Genomic DNA, 21,725 nt, shown 5'->3' with positions numbered 1-21,725 from the left:
AAGGACTGTGATAAAGGACGTTAAAGCTGCACTACAACTTTCTTCCCTGGGTTTGAAGCCTGTGTGCGTGCATGGCACATAGTATGATCAAATCTGGAAAATACTGGGGCACCCGGCCTAAGTCCCTAAGTCCTCCTACATGATGAGGTAGAATGAGGGTTCCCAAACTTGTCCGACTGCGACCCCACAAAATCCTCATATTTGAAGTGGGTACCGTTCGACCCCCCTACCCTGACAAGCACTTGGAATTCCCAACGGGAGTAAACTAAAACACTGTTTCCTGAACAGTGGGGCGGGACCCATTTGTGGGTCACAGACCAATTCGTATGGGTCACGACTCGAGTAAAAATACCATTTATCTTTCCTACATTTACAAATATATTCACATTATTTTTTTCTTCTCCTTTTAAATATATATATTTTGATATAAAAAAAATAAGAATCTAATAAATTCCATGAATTACAAAGAACAATAATAAAGATCTACAAGCACACAACGCGTCACCTCGTGCCACGTTGTAGAGCTTGTAGATCGGCTATTCTCACCATAGCTTTGGTTCCCGCCGGGCACAAACATCTAATCTCTCTTTTGGGTCTCGACATGTCAAGTTTGGGAACCACTGAACTAAAACATCTCGTGCGCATGTGTGCGCCCGTGCGTGCGTGCGAGTGCGCGTGTGTGCGCCCGTGCGTGCGTGCGAGTGTGCGTGTGTGTGTGCGCGCTAGGGCATTAAGCAACTATTTATTTTTTTCCCGATTTTGTAGGCCTCAAGATCAGGTAGATTATAGTTATAGTCACCATGTACACAGTTTTTCAATGTACAAATATTTATTTCCAAAAAAAAAAGAAAAAAGAAAAGTTTATTTTTTTAATTTATTTTATTTTTTACATAATAGGTAGTTAAACAACTAGTCGACTAGTCGACTAGTAAACTAGGCAACTAGTCAACTAGTAAAAATGACTAGAAGTGAATGCCCTAGTGCGCGCGCGTGTGTGTGTGTGTGTGTGACAGAGAGTGCAACACCTCTGTTGGCAGGATCTTTCCCCATGGGCTCCAGTGGTGGTGGTGGTGTGGGGAAGCTGTAGCTCCACTCCTTGGGGACTTTAGACAGGACGCTCTCTGGGAGCGCCCCGCGCCTCGGCGGCACCACCCCGCCGCCGCTGGGGGGGTCCACCCCCTCCGCGCCCGCCTGCCAGGCCAGCACCATGGACGCCAGGTGTCCCAGGAGGCCGTGGGCGGGCTTGGAGACCACGGCCTGGATGCAGCTGACCACCGCAGGGACCGGCCGCGTTCGGTCTGGGTATAGAGGGAAGGAGAGTGTGTGGGATATCATTATAGGTCAAATATGATTGAGGGAGAATGAGAGAGATGCTCAACGAGTAAAAGGCAGTGGAAAGTAACTAAGGAACACATATGCACTCAAGTGCTGTACTTAAATACAATTTTGAGGTACTTTTACTACTACCAGGACTACCTGGAACTGGAATATACTTCCAATTTACAAATACTTCATACTTCTACTCCACTACATCGTAAAGGACAATATTGTACTTTTACTCCACTATAGTTATTTGAAAACGTTATAGTTATTGTCTGGTTTCTCGATTTTGATTATTATTAGAAAACATACATTAAGCCCTACTGAACATAAACATTGCAGGCTATTTTCTAAGGATTTTAACACATTTTATTGTGAATTGGGGGCATTCTACATACAGTTGGGTGCCACCGATATTGTCCCTTATCATTTGACCCATTTAGGCCTGACCTCAAAAAAAAAAAAAATCCTTCTAAATCCTCCAGTTTTCTGAAATAAATATTTTCACGATTTTTCAAAAATAGCAGACCTACAAGCTCGTAGCGCGCCACTCGGTGGCGCGCTATGAGCTTGTAGATCTGCTATTTTTCAATAGCTAAATTATAACATAATGTTTAAAACACCAAAAGGGGTTCCCGCCCAAAATGGGTTAACTGTCCTTTTGCGCAGATCACGCAAACCTCAGCAAAAAGAAAAGGACAATATCGATGGCCTCCAACTGTAATGAGTATACTTTTGGTACGATATACTTCAATAATTTTACTGTTGAATACATACATACTTACATACTTACTTACATACATAAATACATACTGTTGAATATTATCAGCCCTTTAACTTGTAAGACCCGCGGACTTGCATTACGGCACCCATATAGGGGCGGCCCGGCACCCACTTTGAAAAAACCCTGCTTTTCACAGGCCTGGTTGGTTGGTTGGTTGGTTGGTTGGTTGGTTGGTTGTTTCTCTCGCAAAATCCAGCAACACTGACACGACTCACATCAAACTCCTATATCACATGTTCCGCATCAAACCCAGGTGGTGCCGCTGACGGGCGGACGGAAGCCCAGCGCTCCCTACCAGCCGACCCCCCCCCCCCCCCCCTCTCTCTCTCTCCCTCCCCCCTCTCTCTCTCTCTCCCTCCCACCTCTCTCTCTCCCTCCCCCCCACTCCAGGTGTATCCCCCGTCTTTCATCACTGTGCCCTTTTAACCCATTTAGACCTGAGGCCGATTCTAAAAAAAATAAATGTTTAGGGCCCCCCCCCCCCATTTGAAAATATGCATTTCCAGGGACCCTGCCCTCAGAAGCTAAAAACGTTCGCTCTGAATATAGAATATATATTCAAAGATTTGCACCAGATTTTTCAAAAAAAATAGCAGATCTACAAGCTCATAGCGCGGCACTCGGTGCCGCGCTATGAGCTTGTAGATCTGCTATTTTTTTTAGCTATAGCTAAAGTATAGGCTAACATAATAATGCTTAAAACACCAAAAAGGGGGTTCTCGTCCCGAATGGGTTAATATGGCGCTCCACACGCTGACACAAGAGAGCAGCCATACAGCATGAAGTTGTATGACATCCATAAACCTCCCGCTGCGACGGGCCGTAAAAAGAAACCAAAGGCCTTACGACCAACCGTGGGACAGATTTAGTATGGCGGTGCTAGCCTTAGCGTATACAGCACTCAGTGGGAGAAGGTGCATCGGGTGGGGTATCTCCCTGGACGCCTAACAAAATCTACGACCTCCGACCCCCGCGGGGAGAGAGAGCGAGAGAGAGAAGGGGATATTATGATCTGGGATTTTCCACTCCGGACGAGTCGGTTGCAGAAAGAAACCTCTTATCTCCATGATATTCTAAGTTTGTTTTGGTAAATTAACACCCTACTTGGTCATGTTAATTAACACCCTACTTGGTCATGTTAATTAACACCCTACTTGGTCATGTTAATTAACACCCTACTTGGTCATGTTAATTAACACCCTACTTGGTCATGTTAATTAACACCCTACTTGGTCATGTTAATTAACACCCTACTTGGTCATGTTAATTAACACCCTACTTGGTCATGTTAATTAACACCCTACTTGGTCATGTTAATTAACACCCTACTTGGTCATGTTAATTAACACCCTACTTGGTCATGTTAATTAACACCCTACTTGGTCATGTTAATTAACACCCTACTTGGTCATGTTTTGGTAAATTAACACCCTACTTGGTCATGTTAATTAACACCCTACTTGGTCATGCTACAGCGTCACAAAAGCATCACGCTTTCAAATCATCGTAGTGGAGCAAAAAAAAGAATAATAATAATAATTTGCCTCTGAGATAATATATAATGGAGAGTAGATGTATAGAAAATTGGAAATTCAGTAACATAATAATAATAATGATAATGATAATAGTACTGACGTTTCAAGTTTATTTGAAAAAAATCATTGCATAACAATATGTTATGATGTTTCTTACACTTTGAGACACAAGAGGACAAGAGGACCGCTAATAATCAACTATCAAACAGCGCTAAAAAAGTTTCTATTACTTCTGGTAAAGCTTGTACGCTCTCGGGAGGAACGGCATCTGGTGCCTTTTTGCGTGACTCACAGGTTGTGTGAGTGTACTTGATTAGTTGTGTTCCACCAGAAAGAGAGAGAAAGAGAGAGAGAGAGAGGTGGGTGCAGGGTGCAAACACAGCAGAAAGATTTGTGGGCTGCTGTGACAGGAGAAGTATGTCAAATGGAATACAAGCACCTTAAGGAATACAAATCATCATGTGTATCACCCTACACTGCTTACAGCAAAGGACCTCGACGGTACATATACATTCTATTATATAAACAGAGCAACTTTAAGTGAATGAAAAAAATGCACATCTTTTTAAAGTTTCACAAGATAGTATTACCCAAAGTGTTAATGTAACACAGCACTGTTTACACCTTTATTTAATTCCTATGTATGTTCAATATGTATTTGTACATACATTGTTTTATTTTGATTGTCTTGTTCCACTGTGGCAATGTAAACGTACGTTTTATCATGCCAATAAAGCTCCTTTGAATTGAATTGAATTGAGAGAGAGAGAGAGAGAGAGAGAGAGAGAGAGAGACAGACAGAGAGAGAGAGAGAGAGAGAGAGAGAGAGAGAGAGACAGACAGAGAGAGAGAGAGAGAGAGAGCGAGAGACAGACAGAGAGAGAGAGCAGGTGAGAACCGTGCAGTATACTTTTCAAAGTCACTCAGAGTCTATGAAAGCTCATTCTGCCTGTAAGCGTATACTATTGACCAAAGCGCTATTGATTCACCAACGAAAACACACCGCAAGACGCAAACAGCGGTGCAAAGCTTAACTTAATCTAGGAGAGTGAACTCGCTGACAGCTCAAATGGAAAGCAGAGGGAACTATGTGTGCGTGCGTGCGTGCGTGCGTGCGTGCGTGCGTGCGTGCGTGCGTGCGTGCGTGCGTGCGTGCGTGCGTGCGTGCGTGCAGGAGCAAGCGGGTGTTGTAACACCGTAACCAAAAGTGTAATACAACGCTTGGGCACAGGCCAGTAATTAAACTAATTACTCTGTGAGGATAAATTATGGTTTGGTGACATTGAAAATGTCTCCCTTCTCCCAAACACACACACGCACGTCCGCACGCGCACACAAAGGTTTGTACTATTGTAGTGGCAGAAAATACTACACTGCCTGGAGCAAGGCTTCCACCTGTTGATTGTCTGTCAAAATGACCTATTCTTACCCAAGACCCATGTTTAGTCTTGTCCACTGACCACACCTCAAATGTATTTGTGTTCCTTCACTGTGTATAAGAGAAACTGATGTCAACAGCGAGGGAGGCTTGCATCCGTGCACCTCCCTGGGCGGGTACAGACCACTCCTTGTAATAAACGTGTACATTGTTTCAGTCCACTCTCTACCTCGATTATTTCTTAAAGTCTCTGTTTATGAGTATTAATAATCCCATCACAATTATGGCGCAGTGAGCAGCGTGTTTCTACTGTCCGTCAGCATTCTCTTTTTCAGATGATAGCGCTGTGCATATGGATCTGAGATGCTGGTCCGACAGGGACAACACCTAAACGAACTTTGGGGTAAGAGTGTTTTGACTCAATGTACAACATTTTGTATTTTGAGGCTGTGTTGTTAGAGATGCAGCCGTACAAAGTACTAGTTCATCGTATTTAAAAGGAGCTGGTTAAAGTCCCTCCTCATCGTGTTCATCGTATTTAAAAGGAGCTGGTTAAAGTCCCTCCTCATCGTATTCATCGTATTTAAAAGGAGCTGGTGACAGTCCCTCCTCATCGTATTTCATCGTTGCCGAGTGGTAACAGTCTTTCATAGACATTTATATAGTATTTAAAGGAGCTGGTGACAGTCCCTCCTCATCGTATTTCATCGTTGCCGAGTGGTAACAGTCTTTCATAGACATTTATATAGAGAAACTATAGCCTATATCAGTAGGATAGGGAATAGCATAGGAAATCATACAGACAGCGTCCACCGTTATTTTCTTTCTTTTCTCTCCTGTTGGGACCAAACAGCCCACAGGGAAGATTAAAAGAGAATGGTGAAACAGCAACTTGTATAAACGCGTAAGACTCGAGCAGCAGGTATGAATGTGGAATGTGGAATGTTGAGTATGGAATGGAAGTGTGTGGGACGTACGTGTGGATGAACGGAAAATACTATTTTTGTGAAAAGTCAAATGGTGATTTCCTAGTATAAATGTGGCGTTGTGAACAAGTAAGTATGAAGAATGTAGTCCTGGTATTTTAGTTAAGTGTCACCACCCATGGTTAGTAGGACAGCAGTTAGCAGTTGTCAGCGGCAGACTCAAAATAGCAGGTCTACCCAGTAAGTGCTGTCTTGTATTTAAAGTAATTAACAAACAGTAACGTGGTTAGCTGATCATCATGGTCATATGTATTATCTTATTACGTCTTATTATAAAATAATGACAATATAACAATTTCCCAGAGTCACGGCAAGTTGAGTGTAATTGGGCTTTGTCACTCTCTATATTTGGACTAAATAGATAGGCAAAATTATACTCAAAGCATGAAATGTATAGGTAGTAAGTAACTCCTTACAATAGGCAATATTTGTAACTGTCATCACATTTTTTTTCCCAGTCAAGACAGGAACCCCTGTTTTTGTTTTTCCTAGGAACCTTTCGTTTTTGTCGCTATACAGAATATATCGGTATGGTATTTTTTGTGGAAAGATTAGAGAGGTCCTCAGGGAACTTAAGATCAGATTCAAGTAAGGGACATTTTCCAGGACAGGCAGTTCAGAAAGTCCCCTACCATTGACAGCAGCTGCTCTGAGTGGACACACTTGGGACGGGTCGAGCTGGGAAGTCTGGTGAGTGTAATGTTACTTATACATACACGATATAGGAATACTCTGTAGCAAGTAAATGTCCAGAATTCAAATGTAGGCTTAATAGTAAATTAGTGTTAGCTGTGGCTGTATTTAAGAAACTAAAACAATTTAGCAGAATGTCTCATTTTTAATTATAAAATAACTGTAAAATAAGCAGATCTACGAGCTCACAATGTGTTGTTCTTGTACATTAGTTATTTGCAACATGGAAAAAATGTATATAGGGCTGGAGTGGTTAATGTATGATTTGTAATAACCATAATCTACACAGTGACCAGTAATTACAGTATTCAACTACATGCGTATATACGGACAGGTCATCCAGTAGGGAAGACATGGTTTGGAGTTGTGTTGAGTTGATCATATGGACAAGCGCAATTCCCTCATGAGAGAACTTGCATTACCGCGTAGGAGCATTTGAGTAATAGTATTGTGTGAACCTAAAAAGTGAGACACAGAACTCATACGTTAGTGTGAGTGACGTGCAATTAGATATGTAAAGGGTATTATTGGTAAAGTTGATTCACCAGACATAGAAATCAGTAGTACTGTGTTTTACGGAACCTGATTACTATGGGACCATCAGATGGATCGCCTATCGCATCGCACGGCAAGTCACATGTACAGTCAGACTGTTTCCGCACTTCGATGTCTGAACAGTATGCGTGTGTTGGTTTGGGGCCCAACACAGGCGGGAATTGACTATTTCCCGAATTACATTTTGGGAACATGGACATGCAGGCACTTGGACAGAGGCATGAACAATGGAGGACTATATGTGAGGAAAGGGAACATTCCAGGGATGAACTAATGACTGTCTTTTTCCTTTCATGTGATGGAACACTGTACGTCCACTCTGTGGCGAGGTACGTGCGATTGCGATGGTGGGCCATTGGTGATGTCATAGTGAGTGGGTGAGTAGAGAGTACTGCTTTTTGGGGTCAATCTGATTCAACTTTACTACAGTGTCTCAAGACATTTTACGTGTTGAGCAGCGACCCCTGCTACATGCCTAAATTAAGCAGTTTTACGACGGGGGTAACAAGACACTGTCCTTTAAGCGGGGGGAATCGTCAAGCTTCATGGGATTTTTTTGGCTTGTCAATATGATCATACAACTTTCCTATAGTCAATAGTCTATCAGACAACTGAATTAAGGGAGTTTTAGGACTCACAAATCTTGTAGTAAATTGGTCTTGATTCAAACGTAATATTAATGAACAAATAGGTCAAATCAGACAAACCCACAGCCAAATAGGGGGTGATTCCCTATGTAAAGTTTAATGCAGAGTGGTCAATGGCCACTCAGAGACATCATGCAAATAGGGATAAAGAATTGGCATGAGCACACAAGGTTCGACTTTATACATTGACTAATTATGTAGATTTAAAATGCGATATGGAACAGTAAAGTGAGAAATAAGTTGTTGTCACCAACAGTGGATGGCATGACGTCATGTCTCCCTCCCATGCCTGAAGAATATATATAACACAGGCAGATAGATACCGTATACTACTGAGTATCTCATATTGTAAGTAAGACTCACATATCAAGGGGTACCTAAATCATTGGGCTTGACTAGTTCACCAGCCCCCCCAACGCCTAAGGCAATAAGTAATGTGTGGGACACGCAAAATGTAAACTTGTCTGCAGAAATAGCCTGATCACAGCTGTTAAAATAACAGTGGGGGCTCATATTGTTCAGTTTTCAGTTCAGTTTAGTTTCTCTAATTTAAGGAGAGTTTCACAGCATGACATGTCACTTACGCCAACCAGGTGTCCATTTGCACCCCTCATTTCAGAGTAGCAGTGTGATTGACAGGCATCAGTGTTTGGGGGGGGGGGGGCAAGAGAAGGTCCCCTAATAGTTGGATAATTCACACTCATGGCAAATGCCCTGTTGGCTCATTTTTGTAGTCAACATTTACCTAATACCTCTCCTATCTCACTTTATTCAGCTAGAGATCGTGGTCAGGCATTTCACTTAACTATATTTTTGATTCCAAGCAGTAATGTAAATAGAGTCTCAATGCTCTACTATCTTCCTAAATTTCTTCTAATTTAACTATAGATGTGTTTTTTTATTCTTGATTCTAGATGTGTCCAGTAATTGTTTAATTTCTTAGAAGTGTAATTTTTAAAAGTAAATGAGTCCTGGGATGCAGGAATGATTTTGTAAATAAGTCAGGGGGATCTATCAGTCCCATGTCAACGACGTTAGGAGTTATATTTTGCCATTTTTTACAAAGTGCAGCATTTAACTCCACATTTCAGTAACATAGCATAATGCACACATGCACTGACGAGGCATGATTCTAAAAGTCACCTCAGCTGTTAGATTTGACAGCTGCTGTGGCATTGCAGCAGTCAGTCTGTGAGGGTATGCAGCAAGCATACTGGTAAATTAATTAAGACGCATACACATTTGTATAATGAGCTATGAGGTTCAATTTGAATGTCTAGTTGATCATGGTGTTTATTTATATATCAATAAATATATCAATAATAGTGTAAACCATATACAGCAGAGTCATGTACATACTATTTTAACGTAAATACTATTTTAAGTTACGAGTCATGTAAATACTAGCATTTTATTTTAAGAAATCAGTTGAGTGAACCCGTGGATCAGCTATTTTCAATGAACAAGATTTAACAGTTAAAAACCATTTAACCAAGTCGGCTTTCCTACTTACCGGAGAAAGTTTATTGTTAGTGTGTGTTTTTCAAAATGTATTCCTAGATGTGTTTATCCTTAGTTTATTTCTTTATAGATGTGAGATCATTTTATTTGAAGTTAGGGAAAAAAAAAATGTACCGAAAGATAGAAAAGGATTTTTAAAAATAGCAGATCTGCGTGCACAAAACATACCTAGCACGTTGTTTCAATTATAGATAGACTGGCAGGAGGAAGTGACGAATAGGGTAAAATAGCTTAGTGTTAATAGGATGTTGATGCTGTTAAAGAGCTTAGGTAATATTAAAAATGTTTAAAGTAAAGCGATGGTTCTAGCAATTATGAGCAATTCTATGGATAAATTCTATCTATATCCGACAGAAGTGCTCAGAGGGGGGACATGTATAGTTTAAGAAGTGTATAGTTTATGAAGTATAGTTTAAGTTGAACATAATTTAATTCAAATTCATTTTAAGCATTGGAACATAATTTATTCTTGAGTCTATGGCGACATATTGTCAAACCTCTAAAACTACATTCAGTAGGCTGCTGAAACAATAAACAAACAAAACCTCTACGGCATTTTAGATTGCATGTCAAATTGTAGATGTACCGAGTAGAATTGCGGGCCCACATTTGTCTGAAAGATCTGATGAGTAAATTAATGTTATTTCAAAGGACCTGGCCTCATGTCGCCTATTTTGCTGTTTACAGTAACAGAACACGTACTGCTTGTGAAGAGTTGGTTCCACTCAAACCAGTAGTAATAGCAGTAATTCAGGTACAGGTACAGGGGAGACTAGACTACACATGGGGAAGTTTTTTCACTCAAGTACTACACTATATTTAAATATTTATAAAATACTGCAAAACCATACACACACACATAGTGCAAACTGACATATGAGGAAAGTACCCAGTCCACATATTCTATACAGTATAAGGTCCAGCGACCACATTCTAACTTACCTCAAACAAAGGGTAAAACGTAGGTAGTCACAGCAGCAGATTACATGTAAAATCTCATTCCCCATTGACCATTCAAATAATTTGGCCAATAGCTTTTTGAAAAACAAAAGGTAAAAGGAAAAAAAAAAAAAAAAGGTAAGATGATAGTGTATGTAAAATAGTTTGTTTTCATGTTCTCGGTCAAAACCGGTTTAAGTCACTCTTAAGTGCACGTCTGTGAACGTATTATTGTTAGAAGGAAACTTTATGCGTAGGTTCCCCCAGTGATGAGTAGTTCGTAGGCGGGGTCTCGGCTCTACCTGCAGAGTACCACACATGCACACAGCATCCCCAGCATCTGAATTGCAGCAAATGTTAGTGCAGCCCAGATGACATACATCATGATCTCTTTTAGTTTCTTCACAACTAGAACTTCACATCCCTCCGGGTAGAGGTCTTCAGTATGAGCAAGAGATCCAGTGCAGGCTTCTGTATTACTTTTGCAGCAGCTAATGGGGACGCTGTTGTTTTTAGTGTCATTAAACCAGCGAGTGTTCATCCAATCCGAGTAATTGTGGATTCCGTAGCACTGAAGCTGTCTCTGCACATAGTCGATGGCACGGCTCGGGGCATCACTGTTGGCGCCATTGTACTCGTCATACACGTTCCGAATGGAACCGTTAACCTCATCTTCAACCTTTGCTCTGTAAATATACCCAAGGAACAGCCCGCAGACAACAGCAACAACCATGAACAACCTGAACCCCTCAAAAACAATCAAGGACAGGGGGGAGCAGTCACAAAGACTTTGTCCAAGGAAGCTATTTCCATGGGCACAGCACTCAGAAATAGACACATATTCTTCAACAGTACATGTGCAGCGACACTGGACACCTGATGAACTGAAAGACATCATGAAGGACCTTCCAGACCACAAAGTCAACATGGAGCGCTGGTGTGCAGCTGTGTTAGACTTGATTGAGATGTATGAGCCATCGGCAAGAATGCTCGAATCTGTATTTCGCAAAGTCTTTGGATTAAAATGGCTACATCTCAGGGAACATTTTGATGTGAATGGAGCACAAAATCACATTGTCACTGGACAGCTGCTGAATCACGGTGGTCTTTTTGACAGCATCAAAGCAGCATTTCCAGTACCCACTGATTGGCAAAAAATTCACAGCACTAAGCAATGGCCTGATGAAACCTGTGACACCTACAGAAATAGACTGGAGAACTGCTTTCAGAAGCACTGTGGTGTGCCACTAGACAACCCCGCTTTCAATGACTTGTTAAAAGCGCAGACAGGTGGGGCCCAGCGGGGGGTCAAGTGGCGACCTATGGGTTAGGCCACTACATAGATTTGGTGTGATATGGAGCGAAGTAGAATGAAGACCTACGCAGTGGCACGTGTGGAGAATGAATGGCCCGGGTATGTGTGGAATGTGATGTTTATCGAGTAGGCCTATAAGTAAGTAAAATGTTTCAAGGTATCACTGTGTACAACAGTGTTATTTTTAGGTGAAGTTATTCTAATGAAAATTGTTCTTTCCTACTTTCCAGGACTGGATGGTGAATCAATGAGATGGTCTAAATGTGTTGACAATTTAATGAATATCTTCCTTTCCCAGTGTGCATGGCATGGTTAATATGGCGATATTGACTAACTCACTAAAAACTTAGAATAACTCGTCTAGGAAGAGTGTTGTGATACAATGCAATTATAGGAGGAAGGACAAAGGGAAAGATGAGGATCTATAGACATTGCATCGACAAGGTAAGAACCCACTCACTCCCACACGATTTCATACATTATTGAAATATTTGTATTGACAGGAGGGATACTAGTAGTGATGAAATACAGTGTAAAGATGCAATAATGTGTAACCTGTCAATGTAGTTAATAACCATAAGAGAGGGAGTTAACGATAAATCAGACTGTGAAAGATTGTGATCAACTGTGATCAAGATAGATCTTAATAAATTCCTAATTATGTATTATCATCTGGGGAAAAGTATAGAACAAATGTTTTAGAATAGGGGTAGTGTGTTGTTTTGTTTTTTTCCAGCTCTGAAATCCAATAAATTAAGAGAAACATATCAGGAGATGTGTTTGAACAAGGAAAAAACAAACAAACAAATGAAGACAACCAGAGAAAGCACTGAAAGGATTTGGGTTTGTATGATGGGTAAAAATACACACATACAGTGACGTCAGTCTAGTGTTATATGAATTACAATTTAGGCATTTAGCAGACGCTCTTAATCCAGAGCGACTTACATTAAGCAATAACAAAAAGCACGGCATACATCACATGTATAAAAAGTAGTTATCATGAATCATGCGTAAACTAAGAACGTAACATTGGAGTATCTATGTAAACTATACATACTATACTATATAATATATTATACATGTGGACTATAAAGTGCTATGACTACATAAAGTGCAATTCTAGAGCTGTCTACATAACAAGCTGAAGCTGAAGACAATTAATGTAAAATAATAAAAATAATAATAATAATATTGAAATGAATTTTGTATAACCACCTTTTTAACCACGGTGGAAATAATTCAAGTGAACAAAATTACCTGCAAGTTGTTCTCCCTCTAAGAAAACCTGACAGACATATAAATATGTCACATGGGCCAGTGACACCAATGAGAGCCAAGCCACATCATCATGTCCGTCCAGAGACTCCAGACGTCTCTACAAGGCCCACACGCAGTCACCCCCCAGTGACAGCGATGGGAGCCGGATAAAGACGAAATACTGGGCCCACCATGGGGAAAAAAGACTAAAATGCCATGCCACAACTTGTGACAGAAACATAAGGAGAGGAGAACATTTGCATGGAGGAAAGAACCACGGAAAAAGACTACACCTGATGCTGGCTTATGAGTGATCGCTCAAGACAAATCGAGGGTCGTAGGTTGGAATTTCCCAATAAGAAGGAAAAGGGTTTTCGCCCCTACCAGCCATCAGAAGTTGTGTGTAATAAAAAGAAAATTATCATGTGGATGAACATTGAATACACTTAAATGTAAACCTTTCTTACTCTAGGAGATAGTCCATATATGTCATCTTTTTGTAGTAAATTTGCAGACAGTATAGTATCTCATGTTCCTTGGTATAAATTAATATTAGGAATTTTAATTTACAACGAGAAATAGGATGGACTGTAGTGGCAGAAAATACTACACTGCCTGGAGCAAGGCTTCCACCTGTTGATTGTCTGTCAAAATGACCTATTCTTACCCAAGACCCATGTTTAGTCTTGTCCACTGACCACACCTCAAATGTATTTGTGTTCCTTCACTGTGTATAAGAGAAACTGATGTCAACAGCGAGGGAGGCTTGCATCCGTGCACCTCCCTGGGCGGGTACAGACCACTCCTTGTAATAAACGTGTACATTGTTTCAGTCCACTCTCTACCTCGATTATTTCTTAAAGTCTCTGTTTATGAGTATTAATAATCCCATCACACTATACTTGTGAGGACATCGACATTTTATGAATGCTTTTTATTTATTTATTTTAAATTAAAAAAGAAAATATGGTCTGATATCTAATATTCTACTGTACTTGTCGAGACATTTGGGCCTCATACGTATAGTATGCGCACAGACACGCGGATGTCACATGCACGTGCTCACACACACACACACACACACACACACACGCGCGCGCACACACACACGCACGCACGCACGCACGCACGCACGCACGCACGCACGCACGCACGCACGCACGCAGTCACACACACACACGCACACACACACACACACACACACACACACACACACACTGCCCGTCCCTGTTCGTCCCGTGCCGCACTCCAATCACCCTAATTTCCGCTACAATAATTACCACTCAGCCAGGAGAGAGAAGTCATCACCAGAATGAGGTCCAGCCTCAGTGGGACTTCTTAAAATGCTCTGGATCACGAGGAGGAGATTCAGTAAAAGACCCTAACCCCAAAAACACCCCTCAGTCTGAGACGAGGGGGTCATACAGTATGTGTCATACGATTGTCAAAATGACTGTGTATTTGGGCCCACCATGCAAGATGTGTTGTGGTGATAATGATAATGATAATGAATTTATTTATATAGCACATTTTCTAGACGAAGTCACAGTGCTTTACAGTTGGAGGCCATCGATATTGTCCTTTTCTTTTTGCTGAGGTTTGCGTGATCTGCGCAAAAGGACAGTTAACCCATTTTGGGCGGGAACCCCTTTTGGTGTTTTAAACATTATGTTATAATTTAGCTATTGAAAAATAGCAGATCTACAAGCTCATAGCGCGCCACCGAGTGGCGCGCTACGAGCTTGTAGGTCTGCTATTTTTGAAAAATCGTGAAAATATTTATTTCAGAAAACTGGAGGATTTAGAAGGATTTTTAAAAATTTTGAGGTCAGGCCTAAATGGGTCAAATGATAAGGGACAATATCGGTGGCACCCAACTGTATATCAAAAGAACAATAAAAGATCGATCCATGCAATGGCCGGCATAACAATACAAAACATACATAATGATACAATAATGACAGTTAGGAAAAGGCTTTAAGATAAAGGTGGGTTTTCAGCAGAGTTTTAAATGTGGATAATGATTGTGCGCATCTTAGGTCACTTAGTGGTGGTCGTGGAGACACATATTTCTCCCCTGTCGCTTTGAGATCCATTGTCCATTGTCGGTGGTTCTCATCAATGATGGACAAACCCTCCTAACTGCTCGGGTTGGGGTAGTATCTGACAATATACATTTACAATACAAACATTGATATCGGTATTATATCAGGAAAGCTTTTCCTTTCCTGAAAAAAAAATATATATATATATATATATATATATATATATATATATATATATATATATATATAATATATGAACATTTTGGAGTTAGGTGGTCCCTGCCCGACAGCAGAGATATACTGTACTTACAGTATATGGATATGAATACAAAGTTTGAGGAGAAACTCTGCAATACAGTTTAATAAGCCAGTGGTTCTCAAAGTGGTGTCCGGGGACCCCTAGGGGTCCTTGAGAGAGTTCCAGGGGGTCCCCAGCTAAATGATAGTTAGGAACCAAATGGACCCTTATGGGTCAGTAACACAGAAAATGTATACTCTATTTCACCAGCAGAACAATATTGGAGCACATTCCTTCTGTTTAGGCCGATACAATTTATTTTTTATAGGCTGTTTTGAGATACCATTGAGACATATTTTTGTACTTATAGTGTACAAATGTACAAGTGTATATTGTACACTCTCAGAGATAAATTAACTTTGATTTTACAATATACATTGGGGTCCCAGAGTCAGACATGCCATTAAATAGGGGCCCTTAGCCTAATTCAGGTCAAACCTGGGGTACCTTGAAATGAAAATGATCACTGCTAGAGCCGAAATAATTCTTCTCTTACGGGGGTTCCTTGGCATATATTTTCAAATGGGGGATCCACAGGCTACTGTATATGAGTATCATTTTGGGGGCTGTAATAAGCAATAAATGCAGTGCAATTATTACTATCCCATTTTGGGCGGGAACCCCTTTTGGTGTTTTAAACATTATGTTGTAATTTAGCTATTGAAAAATAGCAGATCTACAAGCTCATAACGCGCCACCGAGTGGCGCGCTACGAGCTTGTAGGTCTGCTATTTTTTGAAAAATCGTGAAAATATTTATTTCAGAAAACGATTTAGAAGATTTTTTTTTTTAATTTCGACGTCAGGCCTAAATGGGTTAATATTGGGGGGAGTTACCTGGCAGTGTGTAGAGATGCTCCCACAGCTGAGCCGCGTCCAGGTACGGGAGCAGAGCCTGGGTCAGGGCCCGCGGGACGTCGCTGACGGAGCACAGGACACCAAACAACGCCGCCACGAAATCATCTCCCGCCCGCCGCTCCTTCTCCTCCGCCTCCTCCTCCTCCGACGAGCACACCTGTGACCCCCGCCGCGTTGACCCCGCCGCGTCTCTGCACAAATCTGGAAACAGAAAGACGTTACGCGCGGAGGCTAGTGAATAAATGATAAGCGGACCCGTATACGCATTCTGAAAATGTCACGGAGTGAATTGAATCTGGTTACCCAGATATAGAGTTGTACCTCGCACATATCGTTGCGGTCGGGCATGAAACCTCTCATCTCCATAACACCTACTTACATAACTGTACTTAAGTACAATTTTGAGGTATTTGTACTTTACTGGAGTATTTCCAATTTCCAGTATTTTTACTTCTACTCCACTACATCTCAGAGCCAATTTTTTTTACTTTTACTCCACTTACAAAACTTTAGTTACTAGTCACTTTGGCGATTTTAATTTTGATTAGAAAAACATACATTGACCACTTCAACCCTATACATTTTGGCCATTTGAAAATAGCAGTTCTGCTATTTTCAATATATGTTGTACACATAAACAAACTAGTTCTTTATTTGAATCCACATATTACAATACAGGAAACAAATATGACACTCACTCATACAAACAAATCGTCTCTCTCTGTGGAAACTTATTATGTCCAAAAGGCTTACGTACTTTAACCCATTTAAGCCTGACGTCGAAATTTCAAAAAAAATGTCCTTTTGTTTCTGTATCAGTGGTGCTCAAAAGATTTGAGGCACATTTTCACGATTTTTCAAAAATAGCAGACCTACAGCTTGTAGATCTGCTATTTTCCAATAGCTAAATTATAACATAATGTTTAAAACAGATTCAAACGCGTCGCTTCGAGCAGCGCTTCCAGCTTGCAGATCTGCTACCTTTCATGCTTTGGTGTGAAGCTGTAGTGTGATAAAGTTGTCCGTTAATGTACGAAAAAAACACAACAACTTAGAATATGGAGATAAGAGGTGTAGCTGCCCAACAGCAACAAAATGACGCACACACACACGCACGCACGCACTCACGCACACGCGCACACACACACACACACACACACACACGCGCACGCGTTCAAGGAACAGGGCGACTATAGAATGCGTTGACCTCGACCTCCACAGCGGGAAGGAATAACACACAACATGATCCAGTTCAAATGGATTTCATCAGAGCGAGCGACGGTGGCGAAGAAAGGAAGAGGATGAATAAAAACAAGATGGAAAAATCACACACTGTGCAGAAGAAAAGAGAGCGCATGTACTGTACTGTACTGTATGTATTTGTGTATGTATTTGCGTGCGTGCGTGCGTGCGTGCGTGCGTGCGTGCGTGCGTGCGTGCGTGCGTGCGTGCAGCACGTTGTTGGTAAATGTCAAGGCTGTCACATGTACTGAAGTATGCTAACGGGAGCGTCAACAAACCAGGTTTTTTTTTTTTTCCTTTTTTCTGCAGAAAGAAAAACTAACAAGAAAACAAACACGTCCGTGGAAGAAAATGGGTGTGGGGTTGATGCCGGGGTTTGGAGTGCGAGTGTGTGTGTGTGTGTGTGCGCACGCATGTGCGTGCGTGCGTGTGTGGTCTGCATGGTGACAAATGCCCAGTTGTTTTAAAGTTGACAGCGCTAAATGACCTGCCGCTGCACGCCGTCATCTATACCTGCTGCATCACAACGTCTCTGTCTGTCTGTCTGTCTGTCTGTCTGTAGTCTCGCGTAGCCAGACAACTATTCCACAATCTCCGAATGCTATATAGAGTCTGGACCTATAGCCCCATGAGCTGAGTAACAGAATGCTATATAGAGTCTGGACCTATAGCCCCATGAGCTGAGTAACAGAATGCTATATAGAGTCTGGACCTATAGCCCTCATGAGCTGAGTAACAGAATGCTATATAGAGTCTGGACCTATAGCCCTCATGAGCTGAGTAACAGAATGCTATATAGAGTCTGGACCTATAGCCCCATGAGCTGAGTAACAGAATGCTATATAGAGTCTGGACCTATAGCCCCATGAGCTGAGTAACAGAATGCTATATAGAGTCTGGACCTATAGCCCCATGAGCTGAGTAACAGAATGCTATATAGAGTCTGGACCTATAGCCCTCATGAGCTGAGTAACAGAATGCTATATAGAGTCTGGACCTATAGCCCTCATGAGCTGAGTAACAGAATGCTATATAGAGTCTGGACCTATAGCCCTCATGAGCTGAGTAACAGAATGCTATATAGTCTGGACCTATAGCCCTCATGAGCTGAGTAACAGAATGCTATATAGAGTCTGGACCTATAGCCCTCATGAGCTGAGTAACAGAATGCTATATAGAGTCTGGACCTATAGCCCTCATGAGCTGAGTAACGGAAGCTGCCATTTACGTTCACGAAAATATATTTTAAAATATCTTTTAAAATATCTCTAACAACAAGCTATATATGCTTAGATGTTTTCTATTTATATTAGGATAAATGTGCGCGACTGTAAAGACGAAACGGAAGTGGCGAGGAGGCTCCACTTCCGCTTTATAGTTTACTCATGACAGCTCTTCCGTTGGCCCAGACTGTATGAAGCAGCTTTTGGAAATCACGGAGGCAACAGTCTGGTAACGCGAGACTAGTCTGTCTGGGGTGGAAACCTCATTATGTACAAAAACTGGGACTTGTCACGATTCATATTCAAAAAGCATCAAAAGTAGCAGGTCGACAAGTTCGAAATGCATCGCTTCGCGGCGCATCACTCTCTCTCTCTCTCGCGCGTGCCTTTGAGGCACCAATCGCGGTCCACCATCCGCTGACCTATCAGTCTATTAGGCGGCATTAGGGGGATAATGGCCAGCACCTGGTTCCCCGCGGCGGTCTGCACATTTCCCCTTAAGGACCAGAGAATTGTCCTGCCGTGATATAGTCGGAAGTAGGAAGCGGTGGGTTAGATTTCTATTCATTTCCACGCGAGGCGTCTTAACGAGGCACCTGTTAATGACGAGCACCGTTACGGAACAGGAGATGACCCGTGTTGCCAAGGCTCCTTATTATACGCAAATTGTCGGCTTGTTCTTCTGTAAAGTGAACTATAAACATTGGTAGTTTCTTGTTTCTAAAGGGGCTTGCTTCCTAAATGTTGGTTTAAACCAGTGGTTCTAAAACATTGTCATGTTAGCGCCCCCGTACACTCGCCCCATGCAGCCTCGTCCCTTCCTGTTCGGCACGACAACCCCCACGACCTCGTATGACCCCCGACCCCCCCCACTTTGGTTGACCACTGCATGGTCTTTGCTCTAAAGATAAAGTTTGAATTGATACAGGTATGTATAACACCTCGGAATCAAACTCGGGTCTCCTGTGTGGACAGTCAACAACGTATCCACTGAATTAACTCCCCGTTGGCCGGGGGGGGGGGGGGGGGGGGGGGGGGGGAGATATTAGGCGTCATTGGTCATCAGGCAGAGGCTCTGAGCCACTACTGCGTGTGTGTGTGTGTGTGTGTGCACACGTATACGTGCACGTGCATGGGTGTGTGTGAGTGTGTGTGTCCTCTCTCTGTCCTAAAAGTATAGGGGAAGGGGGGGGTGGTGTTGGGGTGTGCAGGGACGTGTTTACCAACAATGTCACTTATAGGGTGCACGGGCTTATACTGTAGATCCCAGTCTAGACGATGAGCCCCTCTCTCCATCTGATGAAGTTATCGTCATCATCATCATCATCGTCACCATCATCGCCATCATCGCCACCATCACTAAATCAATAGTGTGTGGTAATAAACACTCCACCGTGCAGGGCCAGCCGGTTGCACATGCAGTGACCTTTAAGGATTTCTTTCCGCCTCTCCTCCTCCTCCTCCTCCTCCTCCTCCTAGCACGCACGTCGGCAGCGCTCTAACCTTTAAAGACTGTTGTGCACTCGCACATTAATTCACATTATAGCGACCTCATTAATAACAACTCCGCACTGTCTCGTTCTCTCTGCCTCTCTCTCTCTCGCTCGCTGGTCTGCGCCCGGGCCCTGAGCACATGCTCCCTCTCTCTCTCTCTCTCTCTCTCTCTCTCTCTATGACTACTACATATATGCGACTCGACTGCCGCGCCAGAAGCCGCCCGTAAATCAACGGCGGAAGCGCTGACGCTGGCGTGCGGTTGCCACGCTGACGGGCTAATTAACCCATTCAGGCCTGACGTCGATATTAGAAAAAAAAAGTTTTCTAAATCATGACAATTTTCGGAAAGATTTGAGGCACATTTTAACGATTTTTCAAAAATAGCAGATCTACAAGTTCATAGCGCGCCACTCGGTGGCGCGCTATGAGCTTGTAGATCTGCTATTTTTCAATAGCTAAATTATAACAATGTTTAAAACACCAAAACGGGTTCCCGCCCCAAAATGGGTTAATGGTTAATGTGGTTAAACGCTAACGTGACATGGATGCGTTCCAGGTCTCAATGGATTAACCCATTCAGGGCGGGGAACCCCTTTTCGGTGTTTGAAGCATTATGTTCGTGAAAAGTGTGGCGCACATCTTTTGAATATATATTCTTTCAGAGTGAACGTTTTTAACTCAAATCTTTGCTTCAGGTAAGATGCATATCATTCTGGGGGTCCTTGACATGGAATAGTTTGAGCACCACTGATATAGAAACATTGCTTTTTCAGAAAAATATTTAGAAGACATTTTGTAAAATCTGGTCTCAGTCCTAAATGCGTTAACCACGGAACGGAAGAACGTGGACGGACGGACACACGGACGGACGAGCAGGCGAACGGACGGACGGACGGACGGGGTGGCCCAACTGAATGCCTGCACTTCCATAAGCCACCGTTGCCCTGCTGACTTCCCCCCCCCCTGAGTCCATATAGCTCTGTGTCATTCATCTGTAACAGGGAGTCTTCTTGGTTAAGCCATTACGACCTGGGTTGATGAAAATGTCTTCTAAATCCTACGTTTTCTGAAGAAACGGTGGTTCTCAAAAGGATCTCCAAAATGGATACTGTACGTATTTGGCTGCTGACCACCCCCAATCTGAACATATTTTGTTCCAGGGGACCCCCAGAAACAAAGATTAGAGTTAGCTGTTAGCTTCATTATTACAGGAGTGGCTATGAGATCCAGGGGCTGGAGCAAGGCTAAGATAGCAGTATAGGGCACTGGTTATTATTATTAACGTTTTCATTTGAAGGACCACCATAACTCGTGAGAGTGTACAAATGGAATCAAATGGACCCGAAACCCTTCAAGTAACACGTGTCCAGGGGACTTGAAGAGGTTCCAAATAGACCATTTGAGAACCAGTGCTTTAGAGTATACCGTTGCTAATTAGTTTGCTGGTTTGCGCCTGTAAATCATTTTAAAGTGCCCACTTACGCCCTTCAACCAGTGCCTTTTTTCCCTAATATGTTTTTGTACACACTACAATATGCAGGAGATCTCTTAAGTGCCTTTGTCAAAGCACTCCAGCTAATAGAAATCACGCTAGCTTAAGCTAGCTAGTTGATATACACTGCGCGCACGC

The 21,725-nt window shown here is 42.3% G+C and overlaps 1 protein-coding gene across 1 annotated transcript in view; it reads right to left on the bottom strand.

The window, feature by feature from the left end:
• LOC306918682 (uncharacterized protein KIAA0825 homolog) overlaps positions 1 to 16,334 on the bottom strand; it is a gene marked incomplete at both ends in the record, with an annotated part of 46,009 nt that extends 29,675 nt beyond the window's left edge. The window contains 2 exons of the mRNA XM_079531563.1: positions 1,026 to 1,298; positions 16,113 to 16,334. Of these exons, the coding sequence (XP_079387689.1) occupies positions 1,026 to 1,298; positions 16,113 to 16,334 (495 nt within the window). The remainder of the gene's footprint in view (positions 1 to 1,025; positions 1,299 to 16,112) is intronic.
• Between the last annotated feature and the right edge of the window lie 5,391 nt (positions 16,335 to 21,725).

This window comes from Electrona antarctica (assembly GCF_951216825.1).
Source record: "Electrona antarctica genome assembly, contig: scaffold_532, whole genome shotgun sequence".
Classification (NCBI taxonomy): domain Eukaryota; kingdom Metazoa; phylum Chordata; class Actinopteri; order Myctophiformes; family Myctophidae; genus Electrona; species Electrona antarctica.
Note: the sequence above shows the minus strand (reverse complement) of the source record. Positions and strands in the feature narration are given on the sequence as shown.